Here is a 19,738-nt window from a genome sequence, read left to right as displayed (position 1 = left end):
GGATATGGACAACAAACAGCCCGGCAGATGGGTGGAGAAATACAGCTGGTCTGAACCTCTGCTCCTGGAGAATGGGTTGAAGGCAGACAGGCCTCTGATGGTGATTTAAGTGCAAAACTAGCAAAGAACATCCCTGCAGACTCTTCACAGCCAGCAAGGTCAGTGACACCACAGCTCTGAGACAGCTAAAGGTACCAGCTGTGTCTTTATCAGTTCTCCCTGATAGAGCTCTGGTGACAGGAGTGGCCTTTAGTGCAGCAGCAGGTTATTTACCTTGCCAGGCCTCTGGGAATTATTTTGGAGGAGGATCAGCATAGCTGAGAAATACTCTGGGAAAGGGCCAGGGATGGATATGGCCTTTGGAGTCTGGGGCCTTTATCCACAGAGCATTTCCTTGGTCCCTGGGGTGCAGCTTGCTTTTCTTTCAGCACCAAGCCACACATGCAGCCCTGCCTGTGTGCACACAGAAGCCCAGATTTCCAGCAAGACTCCGTGCCTGGCTCCTCAGGATGTAATTAGCAGCTTGGCAGTAATTAGTGTCTGCAGGTGCTGTCAGGAGTGCAGTGCAGCTCAGGCACACACCATACCAGTGCTGGTCCTGCTCGGTGCCCTCCCTGCATGTCCAGAACTGAGGGTGAAGTTCTTCCACAGCTCTTTGGGAAGGAACTTGTTGAGCATCTCCGGGTGCCCCTGAGAGCCAGGGGAGCTGCCTGTGCCCGTCAGTGCCATCTGAAGGCAGTGCCAGCATGGGCCAAGGTGCTTCTGGGGAATTCTGTGCAATGGCTCCTCTGATTTTCAGGAAAAAAGCAGCTGCATTAGTGGTTGGACTTACCTCTGCAGGCAACAACTGTGATTAGACTTGTCAAAACCAAATTACTCCTCTGCTAGGTCAGCAGAGAGGCCTCAGTCCCTCCTGTCCCTGGCCTGCAGAACTAGATGGATATGGTTGGGTTTTGCTGTTGTTTTTTCCTTTCCCCCCAGCCCCTGATACAGAACAGACTGCTTTGTATTCCAGGGTAGTCAGTCTTTTCTATATGCTGCAGATTTCCGTGAGAGACTTACAATTTTCCTCATTACAATGAATTAATGAATGTTGCTTTTCATTTTAACATGGCAAGGAGTGTTTCTGGCCAGGGCTGTTCCCCACAGCTGTTGCCTCCTTGGCATTGGCCCCAGATGGAAGCAAGCTGGAAACTCCAGATTAAAGATATTAAAACTAATTGAAGGAATTGTTTGTCAGAGTTCAGAGCTGTCAGGGAAGCTGTATAAATCATGGGATGTGATCTGTGAACTTCCTGGTTTTTCTCTCTTTCAGACATTATGTATCCTTGCCAATATAGCAGATGGCACGACAGCAAAAGAACTGATTATGACCAATGATGACATCCTGCAGAAAATCAAATACTACATGGTAGGGGCAGTTTCTCTTCGGGGTTTTATGTTGGTCTTTTACAGGAATGAGGAGAGGAAGGTGCTTTAGGATTTTGTTGTGTGAATTCTTCACTGTCATTCACTTCACTTCCAGGAACCCACTGGTGGTTCAGAATTCCTGGGGTGCAGTTCTGTGTGCCAGAGGGGTACTGAGGAGCTGATTAAAAGGAAGAGGCAGTGGTTGTTTCCCATAAGAATGTTACAGTGACTTCAGCAATACCAAATCTACAAAACATTTCATGAGCTTGCAAAAGGCATATCTTGCAGACGTCAATAAATATTGGGAAGGAAGTGACTGAGCACTACTCAAGTGCTTATATTATGGCCCTGTCTTTGGCAGAAGTTGTAGATAAGAATTAGTCCCAGCTTTGCTCCTGTAGTTATGACAGAATGAATGACAAAATCAAGGTCTTATGAAATTCTCATCTAAACTTGAGTTCTATTTTTCTCTGTTTAGAGTCATTCAAATGCTAAACTTCAGCTTGCTGCCATGTTCTGTATATCTAATCTCATATGGAATGAAGAGGAAGGTAAGAAAGCCTCGTTATTAATGCATAGACAAATTACTAGCCTGGTCAAAAGGCTTTTGTTGCATAGTAATCAATATTTGCAATGGGATCCGAGGTGTAATGGGAGCCATCATTACAGGGGGGAATGGTCAGGACATTGGGGAGAGTGTAGAGAGCTGTTCTGGCGGGGGGACAGAGGGACAATAAACAGGAGCTGGAGAGTCACACAGGGGCAGGTTTTTACCTGCAGCATTTCTGTGAAGTCTTGAAGAGGTTGTGGGAACTCATTACTGGTCCACTGGAGAGGATAAATGGATTAGAAAGGGGATTTGTTGCAAAGAAATTTTCCTCAGCATGGATGGCTTGGGCAGTGAGACTTGAAACGAGTTAAAGGATTTGTGGGTGGAACTGGAAGGAATTGGAGAAGGCATTTGGGGAAGAGATTCCTGGCCTGGAAGAATGGGAGGTCTCCAGGAGGGAGCTGAAGGTGCTGCTGCACAAAAGATACAGCTGTGGTGAGAGGTGGAGAGGGCTCAGAAACACCTCCAGAACTTGGATGTTCTCTGCATCCAAGTCCTGGGAAATCAGAGAGATGAGAATAAACCAACTCAAGCCAAGCTTCTTACCTTAGGATAATGATTTCTGCCTTCACAATTTTCTCTTCTCTGAACATCTACACAGCAGCAAAAGGAAAAGGAGCTGGACCTCCTGGGGGAGGGGAGTAATGGCTGTGCCCTGAGCTGTTCCATACCCCTCCTCTAGGCTGGTTTCTGCTGCCACTCCTCCCTCCTGTCCCACAGACACCTGGGGTTGGTGGTGTTCCCAACAATGGGCTTTGTCGTTGTAGGTTCACAGGAACGCCAGGATAAACTCCGAGACATGGGAATAGTGGATATTCTACATAAACTGAGTCAGTCATCAGATCCAAATCTGTGTGACAAGTGAGTATAGAGAAAAACCAAAAGAGGTGATGAAAGGGAAACCTTTGCTTATGATTACAGAAAAATTCTCCAGGAAAATTGTCTGTCCTTGCCCTGAGCTCTGCAGGGTAAAAAAAAATGCTGGTGAGCCCTTATTTAAAGAGCAGGCTTTGTATTGCTCAGGAATAAGAAATTTTACCGAAGCTCTTAATAATATAAAATAACTACACTTAAAATCTTCTAAACCAATGCAGAGGGTTGGAACCATGGTAAACTGTCACATAACTCTGTGAATCGAAAGGATAATACAGGATCATCACAGCTATTAATCTCATTTAAATTCTTTGAAACTGAAATAAGATCAACAGTAGCCTTGCATGTACCTGTTCTGTTGCTGCTGTTTAGTACCTACACAGATCATCCAGCTGCTTCCTGAGCACAGGGAACAGGAACAGCTCAGGATAATTTCTGTGGGTTTATGTTTACTCTTTGCAGTTATCCCACCTACAGCTAGTAACAACTCCTATTTCTTCCACAAACTAAAGGAGACGATCTGATTTTTGGAAGAAGTCACACACAGACAACACAACTGAAAACTGTGCATTGTTTTAAAATGCATTAAATTTGGGGTTCTTGGTTTTATGAAAGATGTGCAGTGTTCTTGGACATTTTTGCAGTGAAGTTTGAGCTTCTCTGTTTGAATTCCGTGGCAGAGTATCAGCACTGAAGGTGATAATCGGGAATATATTGATACTCACCTCTGCCACACCAGCCCCCTCCATGAGCTAATATGAGTTGTGATCACAGCAGGAAATTTGGAAGGAAAAATAAATAATCCTCCTCTGAGTTGCTGAGTTGGAGAAGTTGAAAGGGTCTGACAAGGTCCCAGTAGTACTTTGGGGGCTGTAGGGGACAAAAGAAGAGCAAAACCTCTCACTTCAGGGGGAGGAAGCCCTGAGTCAGCTGAGGGGATGCAGCTGTAAAGCTGTAAGCCCAGAGTGCTGGGAGGTGTGTTTTTCTTAACAAAAATGTTGCACAATGTTAGATCACATCAATTCTAGTATTAGACCGGCTGCTGCTTGTCTTCTTCCTCCCACCTCACTGGATGGTTTTGGTGGGGGCCAAAATTCCTGACGGGATTCCTGACGGGATTCCTGACAGGGCTGCTGTGCTTCTGGTGTGTACTGAGTTATGACAGCTTTGGGATTTCTCAGCTCAAAGACCTGGTGCAGGGTGTGACAAAGTCAGTGCTCCTCACTGAGTGCTGCTCCTCAGGAGTTCTGTAAGGTGTCGATAATGCACACCCTTGGGCCCCTCCGTGCTGGGAAGTGCCTCACTTTGGATTTGGGGAGATCACCTGATTTTTAGGTGCCAAGTGGGTTCTTCAGCAGTGACAGCCCACACGAGCAGTGGTGCCCCACTGCCACATTCCTCCAGACCTGTCCTCTCCCTACCTTCCTGGCACAGCCTGTCCATGAAGCCAAATCCTGGTGATTAATGAGCTCTTCCTTCCTTGCAGGGCGAAGACAGCACTCCAGCAGTACCTTGCATGATCAAAGACTAACTGAATCCATGGACACCCCTCATGTCTCCTTAAGGAACAGCAGGAGATTCTCCTGACTCCTTATATTTGCACAAGTCACCTTGGGCTGCATTTTTCTCAGGTGCAGGGAGCTGCTTTGCAGAAACAGTTCAAATGATCAGGTCTCCGGTGCACTTGAGAACTTTTCTTGAGGTAGTTTCTTTACTCAGAGGACTCTCGGGGGGTTGTTTTGGTTTTTTGGGTTTTTTTCCTGAGCTACCTGGACTTTGGATAGAACAATCAGTCATTGTTTTCCTTTTGGGCCTCCAATTTTCTGCTTTTGCTGCAGCCTGTGTGTGTGGGTGTGTGCTTGGGTGTGGGTGTGTGCTTGGGTGAGTGTGGGTGGGTGTGAGACCTCACTTTTGGTTTTCCTTTTTTTTGTGTGTGTGAAAATCTTTTTCTACAGGTTTTCAAGGGTTAACCATTGTTTGCTGTACGAATACTTCAATGAATTATATACAGTTTGAATGAAATGTTATTTAAAAAAGAAAAAAACCAAACTGTTGTATCCCATAAAGTTTATTTTGAATTTTGAACAGATGAATGTTTTTAAGTAAAATATATGCATTTCTGAACTTCAGCTTAACTTACATTATACTTCCTTTTTCAAGAGAGAAATAGAGGGAGGCAGTAGACCCCAAATTCCAAGCAGCACTTTCTGTACTGACAAGATCAAAGAGTTCTTTACTACAACACAAGGTCCCTGGTACTGATGACATGCTCAAATCCATGCAGTGGGTCAGCTGGATTGGGGTTGGGTTTCTTTACATTTCTAGAAGACAAGCTCACACTTCAGGGTTAGGATGACTGTTGGCTTTTCTGGGAAGGAGCAGGTGGCTGCAGGATCAGCAGGAATAAGCTTTGCTTTCCTAGCCAGGAACTTGCTCAGCTAATTGCTGAAGGATTGGCTTGTTCAGGGGAGAAGGATTTGCTGATCACTGGTACCAGCAGAGCAAACAGTGTGGTGCAGAATTAGCAGAATGCAGAAGGAGCTGCCAAGTAGTGGTTAAGGGATTGCTTTTGTTCTGCATCCTTTGCCTCCACAAAGAGTTAAGTGACTTCCAAATCATCTCCGCAAACGATCTGCTGGGAGCATGAGGTTTAGGGAAGGGATGGAAAAACCAGGGCTTTGGTTTGGTTTTGTTTTCTGGCTTGGCAGTGTTGCTGCAGGTCCCTGTACACAGGCAGATACACTTGCATGGATTTAGGTTCCTGGATAACGAGGATGGGGTTGGACTGCACCTGGAGGCCTTGACTGTGCCTGGGACTGCCTGAGGTGTGGGGAAGCAAACATGAGTGCAGACCGAGACTGTGGGAGGTCAGACTGGCATGGGAGAGCCCAGGGCTTTCCCAGCAGGTATGCCTGGAGCAGCAGGGCAGCAGAGCCTCCTCCGTGGTGCAGCCCAGGGCTCTGGCCCCCTTGGGGTTCAGCTTAGCCCATGGTTAAGCCAGACTCTCCAGACACTGTATGTGCACAGCACTAACAGGCACTAGGGATGGCAGCCGATGTCTTAAACCAAATCTTTCTTCTCCTATGCCGAACTTAAGGGAGGCTGCAGCAAGAAGAGAGGTCTGTTAACTTTGCTAACCAATTTTGATAAGTATCTAAATCTTCTGTTTCTGATCAGGTCAGATTGTGACAGCCTTACTTCTTTTCCAAGGTAACTACTTGTGTCAGAAAACGTGACCGCAGTTGGGCCTGGCATTTGAATGTGCTGTATATCAGATCACTGTTATCACTTGGTTGCAGAGGATGATATCTACATTTCATGTAACTTCTTCCACTCTCAAAGACAAATAAAAGTGAGCACCTGACACTTTTTCCCCAGGTATTGCAGTAAGTGACTGGCAGTTTTTCAACATCCTTCTGCCAATGTTTCATGATGGACTTTGGGGGTTGAAGAAAAGGGAAAGTAAAAATATGTGAGAGCTTGTTAAATCTCAGTACCTCAGAAGCAAAGTCTTGTTTATAAAACTGAATCAAATATATTTTTGCTTGAACTGAGAAGGAAGTTCTGAGGCAGGTGTTGTAAATGCAAAAGTGTCCAACGTGCTGCAGTTGCACTCCTGTGTTTGTTTAGGAGCTCAAGTTCTTCTGTATCTCTTCTCTTCCTTCCCCAACTCCCATTTCTAAAAGCAAATCTGACTTTGATTCTATAAAACTTCGGTGCCTAAAGGTGTTTAGAAAAAAGGTGAGTAAAAGTAACTCTGTACAAGTTTTGAGGTGGTTTCCTACAATTCTGCCAGAAAAACTAAAAACCAATGCTCAGACAATCTCGTTGCTGCATGAGAACAGTTGAAATTTTCCCCAGGTATTGAGAGGACAAAGTGTTGGATGAGAACATTTTTACATTCAGTTAAGCTTTGTGAATAATTTTTGATGTTGCTATAGGTATGTACAAAAAGAAGAATACTGTAAATAAAGAGAACTTTACCAGAACATGGAGATTTTTCTCAGCTTCCTGGAGAAATCTGAGCTCTCTGTGCCAGCCCCTCTACAGCCTGAGGGTTACAGTGGGAACAGACTTTGCTGGTCACCCAGAGCTTTCCCAACAAGAGGTGGCAGCAGCCTGTGAATGCCAGGGCTCTTTGCAGAACCAAAGCAAAGTTTGTCTGGACGTCATGTGAATCACCAGGATTTCTGCTCTTCTTGTGCCATTTCTCTGCTGAAAACCCATCCTGATGAATTTTGATAAGTATATCCTCTCTTTGTATCTGGGCAAAGTGAATTTGGGACAGGAGCTGTCAGACAAGTGGGGCCTTTGGCTGCTCCCCACCACCTTCATCCCACGTGTGGACTGTCTGTCCCCCACAGAGAATCCAGTGAGACACAGTTTGGCTGCTCCAGTCACAGATGTGCATTGTGGCAGTGACAGAAGCCAAGTGACCTGCTTAGAGCAGCTTGTGCCAGGACCTTCCTAAGGCAAACATTTCACATTTGTAAAAATGTATTTTCCCAGACTTTACCCATGGCAGCAGAAGCTGTGTCTCCCCAGAACTGCTGAAGCAGTGACACGACAGACAGAGGAATAACTGAGGGGCATGAAATTAGATTCTCAAGTAGAAAGGGGTTATCTTTGGTACTCCTGAAATGTGAGAGGTGTCAATGTGCAGGATTACAATGGTGCTTGAAATCAGCAGGGCTCTTCTGCAGGCTGATTTCAGCAAAATGAGACATGCTGGGGGCACTGATGTACCATACTGCAGGATGCAGCACAGCAAGGTCTGCCCTGGAGCCCAGGACCCCATGGGCACGGATGGGGTGAGCCAAAACCTGGGAGGGGCGGGGCACTGGCCCTGCTCTCTCTGCAGAGAAGGGGAAAAAACAACCACCCTCCCCACTGAGCTGTGTTTGGGGCTGGGACAGCAGGTTATCCCCTCACTGAGCTGTGTTTGGGGCTGGGACAGCAGGTTATCCCCTCACTGAGCTGTGTTTGGGGTGGGACAGCAAGTTATCCCCACACTGAGCTGGGGCTGGGACAGCAGGTTCCCCTTGGGTCTGGATCCCTCACCTCGCTTTGAGCCCCCAGTTTATAAGGGATGTGGGATAAGTGGCGTGGGGGTGGGTGGTGGAGGGGGGAGCTGGACAGGTGTGACAGGCACAGAGGCGGCAGAAAGGCCCCAAGTGCAGCTGCTGCTGGAGGGTTTGTTCCGGGGAGACTGAGCTGACCTTCCTGGCTGGAGTAGGCGTGGAGGAGGGAGCAGGGCGGGCTGGGCTGAGGCGCTGCCATGGCAGCCTTGGGGCCCTGCCAGCTGGACACAAGTCCTGCCAGGCCCTGCTGGGCCCATCCCCTTCTCCCACTCTCCAGGCGCGGGGTACAGGCTGCTGTGTCTGGAAGTGAGCGGCAGTTCAGGCCCTGCAGCACCACTTCGACTCTGTGAAGGTAAGAGCGAAGTTGTGCCCAGATTTTGGGCACTGCTGAGCGACCCCCTCTCCCTGCAGCAGAGCCAGGGTGCTGCTGTGGATGCTTTGTCCTGGGTGGAGGAGCAGAGCCAGGTGAAAAGCTCTCTCTGTGGTGCAGGTTGGCCAGCAGTTGGATCTACGTGATTAGAGGTCGCGGGCAGTGCTTTGTGCCTGGACGGCTGCTCACAGGACCCCGTTCCTGCAAAGGGATGGCTGCAAAGAAAAAAGAGGCATTGCCGCAGGTCAGTAGCAACCAGGCTTTGGAAAGAGCTTGTAAACTCATAGTTAAGTGCAAAGGATGAAATTCAGTCTGGAGGTATCTCAGATTCTGCTGGCAATGCTCTACTCTGCGGTCCTTGGGGTGGAAAACGTTCCTGAAGTCAGGTGGGAACCATGGGGAGGCCTGGCAGGTCAGATCTGCCCCTTGTCAGAGCTGTGGGGGCACAGGGAGGTGGTTGTGGGGCTGCAGGTTGTGTTCCAAGCTGTTAGGGGCTGGCACAGGTTTGGCTGCTGTCAGGGATCAAAATGCACCTGTGTTTTATGGGATAATTGCTCAGAAGACATTGAGGAGTTGGGAACTGGGGAAGGGGGGGTTCTCCTGAGCAACAAATGTCACTGAACATCTCTGACCAGGTCTCGTATTCAGAAGGCTCCCTGTAAAAGTTGGGAGGCAAGAAAATTCTAAGGGTGAAAAACCTCTTTCACAGTGATGTGCAGAGGAATTTTTCCTTGTTTACACTGCACAAGTGACCTAATGATGCTTTGTAACTACTGCATGGGGAGAGAGGGGTTCTGGGAGCGGTTCACTATGAGAAAATGTTGAAAACCCAAAGTAGGTTCTGAAGGTCTGCTTCAAAATTTAAAGTAAGTTCAGTCTTCACAAGAGAGAAATAGTGGAAGAGATTATGGGCTCTCTGACCTTGTTTGTTCACTGTTGGGATTGGAAAACATGAACATGTATACTAAAGGAAGAGGAGCTCTCTGTTAAGGTAAGAATGTGACTGTCGCTGCCTGTCCAGCTCAGTCCCTGAGTGATGAGGAACACCAAGCACCCTGTGCCCCTTGGGCAGCCAAGGCAGAGCTGGGGCTGGGGCTGCACAGCTCTGGTTGTTCACATCTGCAGATGAAAGCTGAACCTTGGACACCATGGGATATCCTGGAAAAGATCTGGTTATGTTAGAGAAGAGCCAAGCCCAAGCAGCCTCAGGACTCCCAAATTAGCAAAGCACCTTGGAGGGTGCCAGCAGTACTGGAGTCCATGGCTGAACTCGTTATCAGAAATTATTGTCATCAACCATTTGGACTCACTGATATTCTGTGAAACACCCTGAGCGTGGTTCCAGCTCCAGAACAATTAAATATCTTAATTCTGCAGGTGTTATCTGAAAAATTAGGCTTGGGGTCATGAACAGGCAAACAGACAGAGGTGTTTGAACAGCTCCTTTTCCCTAAGTGAGAAAAGTCCTGGAGAAACTGTCCTGGTGACATCTCGGAAAACCTGTGAGAGGCCACCGGAGTCTCCACCGGAGTCTCCACTCTTGGAATTCTTGACTATGGGATTTTAGCAGCCCTTCAATCCCTGTTGGTGTTAATTATTGTGAAATAATTGCCTTGTAGCAACTTCCTGTCTTGCATTGTAGTCTAAATGTAGTTGGGATTGATGAGACCAGCTAAGGAAGGATTTGGGAATCCTCATTGTTCTGGATGAACAAAACCAGATCTTCATTTCTCAAGAAGCCTTTTTTTTTTTTTTTTTTTCAATTAACTTACTGTGTTTTCTAAGCACCTACTGAGGGGCACATCCTGTAAGATGGGGAAGATGCTAAAGATCTTTCCCTTTCTAATGGCAGTATTGGAAGTGTGGGATAATACAGCACGTGGCACAGCGTATGGAATTTTCTGGGGCATCCTTGACAGGGTAAATCCCTGAGCAAGCTGATCTAACACTGAGCAGGGCATTAGATGAAGAACTCCACAGATCCCTCTTCATTGTGTTTTGGAAGTCTTCAGATACAGCTGGGAATTCAGGTGAGGGCTCAGCCCCCCTCAATGCCCACACATCACAGGAGCTGTGTATTTACTACTTTATTTGACCAAGGCTGAAACCTCTGAAAGTAGCACAGCTTGTGTGCAGGGCAGGGGAGAAGCTGCTGGAGGATCACCTGCCTTCCGAGTCCCTGTGAGGTCTGGGCTGAGCTGGGTGTGAAGAAGGGAGGCTGGAACAGCACCCAGTGCTGTGGGACAGCCCAGCCCACCCTGCTGCTCTGGGCTCCCGTGGGAGGGCCCTGCACAGCTGGGTCCTGCTCTCAGATCTTGCTGCATGGCCCCACCACGATTTGTGTTGCCAGAAAAGCAGGAGAGTGCCAGGGAAAAGCTGAGGTTGTAATGGGTGTTTCACAGTCCCTCTCCCTTGCCCTGTAGGTGACAGGGTCTGGTGGGTTCAGCTGCAGCTCTGGGCAGTCAGACAGGCCCTGGCTGTGGGTCTGGGCTCCCAGTTTGGGGAGTCAACTCCCAGAACAACTCTTGGCCTTTCTGCAAACCGAGTCTGGGGCCCCCTGGCAGCCACTGTTCCAGTAGTGCTCCAAAATGAGGGAGAGCTTTCTCCTGGCTGGGTGCTGCTGCCTTTCCACCTGCCTTTCCCTGGACCTTGTGAGACTTTGTGCCCAGCTGGTCAGAGGATCAGTCAAGAGTTCCCTGAGCGCTCAGATAACTCCTCTTCAGGAAGATATGTCCCTCTTGAGCAGTTTGTCCAGATGTTTGCAGCAACAAGTTGGTACCTTTGGACTCACTGTTGCTTTTACTGTGTTTTTACATTTTCACACAGATGAACATCACTAGCCAGGAGCTTTGGGAAGAAATGCTGTGTCTCAAAGGACTCATTGGTAAGGGTTTGGTCAGCACACTGGGTTGCTCTTGTTCTGTGTTTAGAGGACCTCAGGACTGTTAGGAATTTCATGAGTGTTAAGGGTGTTTAGTCAGTCCCTCCTCTTGCCCTGAATGGAAGAAAGAAATACTCCAGCAGAAGTGAGACAAGCTGGAGGTTGTAGTCCTCATGTGGGACAGCTGTCATGCAATCCAAGCAGTGCTGGTCCAGAAGCTTCCGGAGTGTCCAGTCCAGCCACTGCTTGGAGCAAGACTGTTCCCAGCAAAGGAACAGCCCTGGTTCCCAAGGGTGCTGTAAGGCTCATGTGCTCTCCCTCTGCAGCAGTTCTCCCTAGAAAATCTGGTCCCTCTAAAAGGGCAAAGCCATGTCCATGTTGCTTTTAAAGGCTCCTCCACATAATTATTAGCTTGATATTTTACAATGTGATTTCATCCTCTGACCCAGCATCTCGAACCTTCCAAGGGTAGGACAGTTTCCATCTCAGAGTTGAATCCATTCAGTTCTAGTGTTTGGTCTATTGGTCTGTGTCTAAACTGACCCATTTTCACCTCATTCTCACTCATTTTCCTGCTGACAGTTGTTGATGCGTTTCAAGCCTGGTGTGGCCCGTGCAAGACAGTAGTGGATCTGTTCCAAAAAATCAGGAATGAAGTTGGTAGTAATCTCCTGCATTTTGCTGTGGTAAGATCTCATTTGACACTACCTGCAGTACCCAGTCCTCTGCAATCGGCAGGGGCCTGAAGGCTCAAAACTAACACAGCCTTGAACACCCTCCTGTATCGAGACCAGCCCTGCTTTGGGCAGTCTGGGACCACAGCCCTTCAGAGGTCCCTCCCTACCTCAGTCCTGCTGGGATTCTGTGTGTAAGTGCCTTTCCTGGCTGAAGGCAGCTCTGGATTATGGAGAGAGCCAAGGGCAGGGAGGTTTCTCACAGCTCAGCACTCCTGCTGCTGCCTTTGCTGCCACCACAGTTCCCCCTGCCACTTCTCTCCTCATGGACAAGAGGCCCCCATTTCATTTTCCAGCCTTTTCCTGTGGGATTCACCCAGGCAAGCTGCTGGGAATAGGCATTCCTGTCCCAGCAGAGCTGCTGTTCCAGCTCCTGCAGGTGAGATCTGCCTGCTTCTCAGGTCACTGCTGCTGAGCTGGCACTTGGTTGTGGCCCTGCCTCTGACCAGTGTCACTTTGTCCCCAAAACCCACCCCAGAGGTGTTTCCCTGTGTGGGGGGTGAGGACCAGCCAGCTGAGGGGGGCTGAGTCCAGGCACGTGCTTCCCTGTGGAGCAGAAATGCTTTCCTAGAAACACCTGTTCTATTTCCCCCTCCTTTCAGGCTGAAGTTGATTCCATTGATGCTCTGGAAGGATACAGAGGACAATGCCAGCCTGTCTTTCTGTTTTATGCCGTGAGTGAAAATGTTCTCCCAGTAGATACGCAGCAACAAACATGACCTGCTGGTGGGGGCAGCTGGCCTTTTGGAGGGATATTCTATTTCTTTAATGTGCGAGGAGCAAATTTTATTTGCTCTGTATCTGCTGGTGATCAGGTACTGTGGGGGTTAAAATATAGTCAGTGTGTTGCCCTGTGGGGTCATCAGGTTCAGCCTCCTGCTTGTGCAGGACTTCACTCCTCTCACGAGCTGCTTTGCTTCATCCTAAGACTGATAAGGAACCACAGAGGTTGTTCCAAAGCTTCCCTCTTGTGGAGCAGAGCAGCTCTGTCAGGGACGAGGGCCTGGTACATAATGCTGTGGGTGATGTGCTGCTGTGGGCATTTCCAGAGCCCAGAGAGCACAACCTGAGCACTGACTGACTGATTTGCTTTCCACACCTTGCAGGAAGGAGAATTAGTGGCTGTTGTAAGAGGAGTGAATGCACCACTGCTGCAGAAAACCATCCTGGAACAGCTGGCAGGGCAAAGAAAGGTTTTAGAACATGGAGGAGAGCAAGTGCTGGTAATCAGTCACTAAAACCTTAAATAGCTGTAGATGTGCACGTCAGAGGAGAGGTTCAGCTCCCCAGGACCAGCACAGCTCTAAAGCAAAGTTCCTTCCTTGCAAAAACCCCTCCCCAGCCCAGCCAATGTGCTGAGCCACTGCCACAGGAGCTGGCTTTTTGTGTGTGCTCTAAACTACTGATATTTCTGAGGAACCAAACTGCATTACCTGTGTGTGACCTGCTAGACTGAAGGCATCTCAAAGCCTGCAGGCTCCCTCTGGTGACGCTGGCTGTCCTGTCCCTGGGAAGGCTTTCCCCCAGCTCCAGGTCAGCTGATTGAGAGCTCAGCAGGTGACCCTGGACAGGCAGAGCCTCTGCTCTCACTGCTGAGCTGAGCCTGGCCCCGAGGGCAGCAGAGGGCTGATTCCTGCTCATGTGGGGGTGGGAAAGGAGGCCTTGCCTGGCAGGGGCTCACCTGGAGGGCAGGAGGACACTCGGGACCTTCCTTGCTCATGGACACGCTCTTGCAGATGCAAGACAGAGCCCTCTCCGAGGAGGAGGGAAGCGCAGCTGCTCTGCAGGGAGCACAGCGGGAAGGCCAAACAGGTAAGGCAGGAACAGTGTGGGATGCTCTCTGTGCCTTTGGTAAGTGCCTCTGCTAAAGCTGGAACCTTCAGCCAGAGTTCAGCTCTGTGGGATACCAGAGGGAGGAGGATCCCTGCCCTGGCAGCTCAGCACGTGGGAGTCTCCCCTCGGAACCCGCGTAGGACACCAGGGTAGCAGTTTGGGCGTCTGATATACCGCAACTGAGGGTTTATCCTTCCAGTGCGCGTTTTATTTTACTTTCAACCCCCCCTCACCTTCTGGCCTGGTGCAGGCTCTTTGGCTTTGTTACGTCTTGAACACAAACACTGAAATAGCTCCAGCTGTTGCTAACCCTCCCCGCCAAGGTGGCTTTTAAAAGAAAACACAAACCCTTGGGCACCAACTGTGGGTACACCAGCTCCTGCCGTGTTTAAATTGGCCACCTATTCCCGAAGGGACATTTTTATTAGGCTTTGCTGGGGTACGTTTGCAGCCCGGCGCTGTGCGCGCCGAAGCCCGGGAGTCGCCGCAGAACCCGCCGGCTGTGGCCGAGGCCGGGGGGTGCCGGTGGGTGCCGGGCTGTGCCTCCTCCCTGTGCTCATCACTCACTTTGTCCCTTTCCTTCTCCCGGAGACTGACGCGCCCCCGGGCCCGGGATGACGGCCAGCAGCGTGGAGGAGATGCGGGGTTTGCTGATAAATAAATGGAATATTGGGCAGCACGGCTGGCTCGGTGTCCCTCCGTGTCCCTCGTCCCGCAGCTGCGCGGCCCCTTTAAGGCGGGCCCGGGGGCGGCCCGTCGGTGCTGCGGCTGCGCGGGGCGGAGGCTGCGGCCGCGGGTTCGAGTCCCAGCGGTGCCGGCCCGGCCATGGCTGCAGTCCCGGACGGAGCGGAGCCCGAGCCGCCCCCGGAGCCGCCCCCGGAGCCGCCCGTGCACCGGCTCAGCGTGGCCGAGCTCGACCGTGAGCTGGACTCCCGCAGCGAGCTGGTGAGGCGCGAACCGCCGCCCAGGCGGCACGGCCGGGCCGCGGGGGCTGCGCCGGCCCGGGCGCTCCGGCAGGGCCCGGGGGCCGCTCAGAGAGGAGACGGCCGGTCTGGGCCCCTCACACAGCCGGGAGAGAGGGTGGGCGGGGGCGTCCCTTACATGGGTGAGGGAGGGTCGAGGGTCCCTCGCACAGCCCCAGCGAGGGTCGGCAGGCGGGTGGTGCCAGGCTGCTCTATGCCGGTTCCAGCACCCTGCCATGGGCTCTGCCCCTGTCACACTAATTGCACGGTCTTCGCCTTGTCTAAACAAACAACAACCCCCCAGCTGTACGTGGTGGGTGCCTGGCGTAGCAGGTGCATCGTCGGTCGTTTAACTTCTCTCTTGCTGCAGAGCACCTGACAGTGCAGTAGCGTCTTTATTCTCAGAATATCAAAAGTCTCACACGGCCTTCACGGAGGAAATAACCTCATTCAGCCACGTGAAACTGAGCCCTCAGCTCTCACCCGCCTCTCCGGGAAGAGGAGTGTTGTCAGGAGCGTCTCTGTGTGGCTGCTTCTAATTATTGTTTACTTAAAATAAAGACTGGAAGGTGGAGTAGGCAACCTAAACTCAGTCTGTGGTTTCTGCTGTACAGATCGATGACAAAGAATTCGACATCCCTCAGGTGGATACCCCCCCCACGCTGGAGAGCATCCTGAATGAGGTGAGTGTCTGTCGGGCAGGGAAGGGGAGGCAGCACAGGCTCCTTTGGCTCTTGTGGTTTTCCAAGGAAGTAAAACTGTCACGATGTCCTGGTACTGATAGCTGGTGAAGCGCATGCTCAGTTGAGTAATTGCTATTTACAGTGTGTGACGTAGAATTTTGGGGGTTTTTTTCAGTTAAATTATCCACAGCTGCAACACATTAAAGGTTTCCATGAAGTCTAAGTACGTTCACCTGTGGATGTGGCCCATCACCTGAAGCCTGTGCAGTCTGTTCAAGGTATCAAACAGGTGTTTTTAGCTAAGAGTAATTGAAGAGTTTCTGGGTAGTTCTTAAGTTGTGAGAGGAGGTGAGAACTAGATATTTAGTCCCTTGGCAGGACCAATGAACTATCTCGAGATCTGATGTGACTTGTAGTACCTTGCAGGGAAGAGCTGTATGTCTCACTTGTATCTAACTCCGTGTATTTTTTACAGTAGTTGTGGGACAGTATGATCCCTCAAAAGGAAAAGAAGGGCTTGGAAGTAAAGATTACCTCAAAGAAAACAAGCTTTTTAACAAAATGAGGGAATTGCTGGCTGGTTTTCCTTTTCTCCCAGAGGGAGAAGGAGCCTGAGATAGGGCTCCTAGTTCTTTGAAAAAGCTGTATTAAAAATACAGGTGTAAGGTGTCCCAAACAGATCCAGACTGAGAGGAGTAGTAGGGGTAGTGTACAGAGGTGCATCCTTTTTCTGGTGGTGCCTTGGGTGATGGAGCTGGAGGGAACTGAGTAAGTTTGGGTGATACCAAAGGAGATGCAATGACGGCCGTGTCGGAGGAGTAGAATGCAAGTCTTAAACCCTGAGAGGTCATCATGAGAAAAGTGTAGGGCAGTCCAAACAAACACAAAGTCTTACTCCAGTGCTGTTGATCTCAGTTACACATGGGATGGAAATGACTGGTAAAGCATCTTTTGAGAAGGATCTTAGCGGAGAGCAACCTGTCTGAGCCAAAAAGGCACAGCTGCAGTGGAAGAGGGATGTTCAATGGGCACAGGGCTGAAAGAAATGAGGGGCACCTGCTCTGCTCTCTGCTCCTTTGGCATCAGCTAGGGTGTTGTGTTTGCTCTCTCTGTCTCTGTGAGGAGACGACATGCACCAAATTTAGAAGACATCAGGGAAAATGGCTATTTGAAAAATACTGTAATAAAAAATTCCAGGCTAAGGCTGAAAGGAGAAAGATACTGCCAGCAGAAGAGCACAGAGCAGAGCAAAATCAACTCTCGAAGCAGCTGGAGGGACTGCTGGGCTCTTAGTGCCACTTGGTGAAGGGCTGGAGTAGATGATGATAATTCTAGACCTGCTCTTGGCTACTGGGAGAGTTGGGAACAGCTCAGTTAAAGGTCAGTTTAAGTTTTGATGGAGTAGATAATATTTGGGGAAAGAAGATTTAGTCAGTTTTCTCTCCAGCCCACTTCTGTGATTCTTGTGAACTCTGGAAATTGGTTCTTCCACAGAATCAGTCCAGTGAAGTAGTAAATAATTATGGGTTTTAGATATGAAACTGTCTTGTCCTTTCCTTGATTTTTATTGTTTGGGTTTTTTTTTAGTTGAATTGGTGCTGTTTTGCTGGTGTTTCAGTTGTGATGGTGTGTGTTTTGAACACTTAGCAAGCTGTGGTGATTGTGTCCCCTCAGACTGATGATGAAGAGGAGTCTTTCGTTCTGGAGGATCCCTTTCTCCTGAGCGTCGATAACGCGGACGCGCACTCCTACGACACGTCCTCCGTGGCCAGCTCTGACAGCGGGGACCGCTCACACCTCAAGAGGTACTGCAGCCCCACCCCCTGCCACTTACAGCCCTTCAAAACAAATCCTCCTCTGTTTGGCAGGACGCTGTCACTCCTCCAGGCCCACACAGGCAAAGGTGGGATTTGTTGCTGCACTGAGGGCTGGCCTGGTTGAGCAATAAATGCTCAAATTTCATGGGAGACAGAATATTTTAGTTTCTCTGAGTTTTAATGTAGTCTTTGTAGTGCTGAACCGTGATGACTTTAAAGAAAACCTTTCAAAGGTTTGTTGGACCTCCAGAGTCTGCGAGCAGCTGGTGGTTATTTGTGAAAGGCAAGTGCTGTCACTCCTTTGAGTGGACTGCTGATGTTGACATCCAAAATGTGGTAATTAGCTCTGGGACTGTTAATTACTGCAGTGAGGGCCTGAGCCACTCCCATGGCTGCCTGGTGTGCCGTGGGAAGCTGTGGTTGTTGCACGAGCAGTTGCACAGGATATAAACACTCTGAAGCTGGTGGTTTCTGTTGCCATATGGTGGTGTATGGACTCACTGTCCCTTCTTGTTTTCCAAGACGATGCCTTATACTGAGAGAAATCTTACCTGGAGTGGCTTAAACATTTTCAGTACAGAGTAGGCAGAAGAGCCTGGAAGTGTTACTGTCATTTTGAGTGAGGCTGGTTGCCATGGTTATGCGTCTTTAGCCATAATATAAGTTATTAACAACATATTTCTTCAGTGTGTGAACTCCTTGTTTGTGCGCCTCTGGAGAGATAAGAACCCCGTGTTTCTGCTTAGTTTTGGGAATTTGGCTCTCTGGTGTGGAGCGTGGCAACAAAATTGCAACTTTCCTGTGGATTTTCCCCTGCTGTGGTTGCTGGAGTGCACCAGTGCTCTTCAGAAGTAACTGTTCCTGCACATTAGTTAGTTTTAAATGGTGCTGTGTCCATAAGCAGAAGCACTTAAGCTTTCATATCAGGTCAGCTGTGTTTTAATTGAAGGTTATTTAAGCATGCACCCAGTTTTCCTGGGGGTCTGTGTTTTGCTAAGGAACCTCTTCCAATTGTTTATGTTTGCTTAGATATTCACCTTACAGACTGAAACTTCCTGACTCACTCAAAGACTCATTAAAGAGCTCAAGAGTTGCTTTCAGGCTTTATTAATAAATTCTAAGGTTTGCTTGAAACTGAGCATTTGTTTGAAGGACTCTTTACTTTTCTCTGGGAGATGAGTTAGACCCAGATTGTGCAGGCACAGCAGGCTTTGCTCATAATCCCAGGTCTCATCTCAGTCTGGGGCCCCAAGAATAAGAATGGAAGCTGCATGAGTTACAGGTGCCTGCAGAATTGTCCTGCTGCTTTAGCTGGGGCCTAGGCCAAGCTCCAAACTTTTATTGAATCCTCTGATTGATTTCTTTTTCCCTAGGAAGAAAAAGCTCCCAGATTCTCTCTCACTCCATGGATCAGTGATCCGGCTCTCTCTCCTGAAGGGAATTTCTGCCCAAGTAGTGTCTGCAGCAGTAAGTGTTGCCTTCTGGTCACATCCCCGAGGAAAAGCTTGAAACTCTGTTGGTGTGTAGGGGGGTGTGTGATCTCCTCCCTCCCCCTGCTCTTAGTTCTGGGTAGTACTACCCTGCTCGGGCCATAAACTGCTAACTAGTAGTCCCCAGGCAGCAGTGGGTGAGGGATGAGCTGACTCAGTGCAGCAGCAACGTGGGAGGTGCTCCTGAGCACTGATTTGTGTTGCTGGGTGTCATTAAACCTGGTGGCAGGTGTTCCATTGACAGGTCTGCTCAGTGCCTGCAGCAGGCACAGTACACAGGGAACTTCCTTATGGAATTACAGGAAATGCTGCTTCCTCTCCCTGTCTGGGCACTTTTTCATCCTTCTGGATATTTCTGTCCAGTGGTTCCCTCAGCTCTGCCTGCCGTGGTGGGTCCATGAAGATGCAGCTGGTGTTGATTTTGCTCCATGTTGTAGTTCTGATAATTAGAGGTGTGCACAGAGTTGTGCCTCCCTCACTCATGGCTTCTCCTGTTTCCTCAGGACAAGGTGGATGCTGGCTTGCCCACTGCAATTGTAAGTACTCCCACACTTCCCAAGGACTGTGTGCTTAGTTTTCATGCCAGTTTGTTAAAGCAGTAGTTTAAGACACCTGATAATGAATTTCAAACAGGAGGGATGGGAGGAGGAGCATGAAGGCTCTGTTTCCTTGGGGGAGTGCCCAGCACTCCCCCTTTTTTATCTCTTCCCCAGGGCTCCTGAGCAGAGCACCCAGCCTGTCCCCATCTGCTGGGCACACTGAATTTCCCTGGGTGTTTCTTCTCTGCCGGTTACTGCTCTGACTCCTCACAATTTGTGCCTTATAGAAACTTAAACTGAAGTGCTCCACGTGATGGGTCAGCATCCCTGTGTCTCTCACGTGTCTGAAATATGTCCTTGAAATACAAATTTGTCACTAAAAAAAAGGATATTCCTGCTTAGCAATTTGAGGTCAAGCATAGTAATTAAAATATGTCAGAAGTGAAGCTGCCTGT

General features: G+C 49.4%; 3 protein-coding genes across 11 annotated transcripts in view; all 3 read left to right on the top strand.

The window, feature by feature from the left end:
- ARMC8 (armadillo repeat containing 8) overlaps window positions 1–6,882 on the top strand; it is a 62,071-nt gene extending 55,189 nt beyond the window's left edge. For all 4 annotated transcript variants that reach the window (XM_027878321.1, XM_027878320.1, XM_027878319.1 and 1 more), the window contains 4 exons: window positions 1,316–1,411; window positions 1,889–1,961; window positions 2,788–2,881; window positions 4,380–6,882. In XM_027878321.1, the coding sequence (XP_027734122.1) occupies window positions 1,316–1,411; window positions 1,889–1,961; window positions 2,788–2,881; window positions 4,380–4,413 (297 nt within the window). In that variant the 3' untranslated portion in view covers window positions 4,414–6,882. The remainder of the gene's footprint in view (window positions 1–1,315; window positions 1,412–1,888; window positions 1,962–2,787; window positions 2,882–4,379) is intronic.
- A 1,287-nt stretch (window positions 6,883–8,169) lies between these two features.
- Window positions 8,170–14,469, top strand: NME9 (NME/NM23 family member 9). 4 transcript variants are annotated; one of them, XM_027878317.1, is made up of 8 exons: window positions 8,170–8,326; window positions 8,465–8,588; window positions 11,171–11,228; window positions 11,808–11,911; window positions 12,562–12,633; window positions 13,066–13,182; window positions 13,696–13,771; window positions 14,384–14,469. In XM_027878317.1, exons 2-8 carry the CDS (start codon window positions 8,556–8,558, stop codon window positions 14,386–14,388), a joined length of 465 nt encoding a protein of 154 aa, XP_027734118.1. In that variant the 5' UTR covers window positions 8,170–8,326; window positions 8,465–8,555; the 3' UTR covers window positions 14,389–14,469. The 4 variants fall into 4 exon arrangements, with proteins under 4 accessions (XP_027734118.1, XP_027734114.1, XP_027734115.1 ...); XM_027878313.1 differs by lacking the exon at window positions 14,384–14,469 and having other exon boundaries at window positions 13,696–13,894; XM_027878314.1 differs by lacking the exon at window positions 14,384–14,469 and having other exon boundaries at window positions 8,170–8,588; window positions 13,696–13,894.
- A 120-nt stretch (window positions 14,470–14,589) lies between these two features.
- Window positions 14,590–19,738, top strand: part of VPS8 (VPS8, CORVET complex subunit) — a 62,400-nt gene continuing 57,251 nt past the window's right edge. For all 3 annotated transcript variants that reach the window (XM_027878310.1, XM_027878311.1, XM_027878309.1), the window contains exons 1-5: window positions 14,590–14,737; window positions 15,369–15,437; window positions 17,112–17,242; window positions 18,628–18,721; window positions 19,248–19,280. In XM_027878310.1, coding sequence (XP_027734111.1) covers window positions 14,618–14,737; window positions 15,369–15,437; window positions 17,112–17,242; window positions 18,628–18,721; window positions 19,248–19,280 — 447 coding nt within the window. In that variant the 5' untranslated portion in view covers window positions 14,590–14,617. The remainder of the gene's footprint in view (window positions 14,738–15,368; window positions 15,438–17,111; window positions 17,243–18,627; window positions 18,722–19,247; window positions 19,281–19,738) is intronic.

Source organism: Empidonax traillii, unplaced genomic scaffold (genome assembly GCF_003031625.1).
Source record: "Empidonax traillii isolate 1590-97213 ecotype Southwest subspecies unplaced genomic scaffold, ASM303162v1 scaffold40:size2234952, whole genome shotgun sequence".
NCBI classification, from domain to species: Eukaryota; Metazoa; Chordata; class Aves; order Passeriformes; family Tyrannidae; genus Empidonax; species Empidonax traillii.
The sequence above is the reverse complement of the archived record's forward strand: the minus strand, read 5'-3'. Positions and strand labels throughout refer to the sequence as shown.

What these genes read in the sequence shown, in the direction of transcription:
- NME9 (XM_027878313.1), top strand. Translation starts at nt 8,556, where the DNA reads ATGGCTGCAAAGAAAAAAGAGGCATTGCCGCAG. An exon ending in AAAAAGAGGCATTGCCGCAG is followed by an intron (nt 8,589 to 11,170) that starts GTCAGTAGCAAC and finishes ATTTTCACACAG; the next exon opens with ATGAACATCACTAGCCAGGA. An exon ending in ATGGAGGAGAGCAAGTGCTG is followed by an intron (nt 13,183 to 13,695) that starts GTAATCAGTCAC and finishes ACGCTCTTGCAG; the next exon opens with ATGCAAGACAGAGCCCTCTC.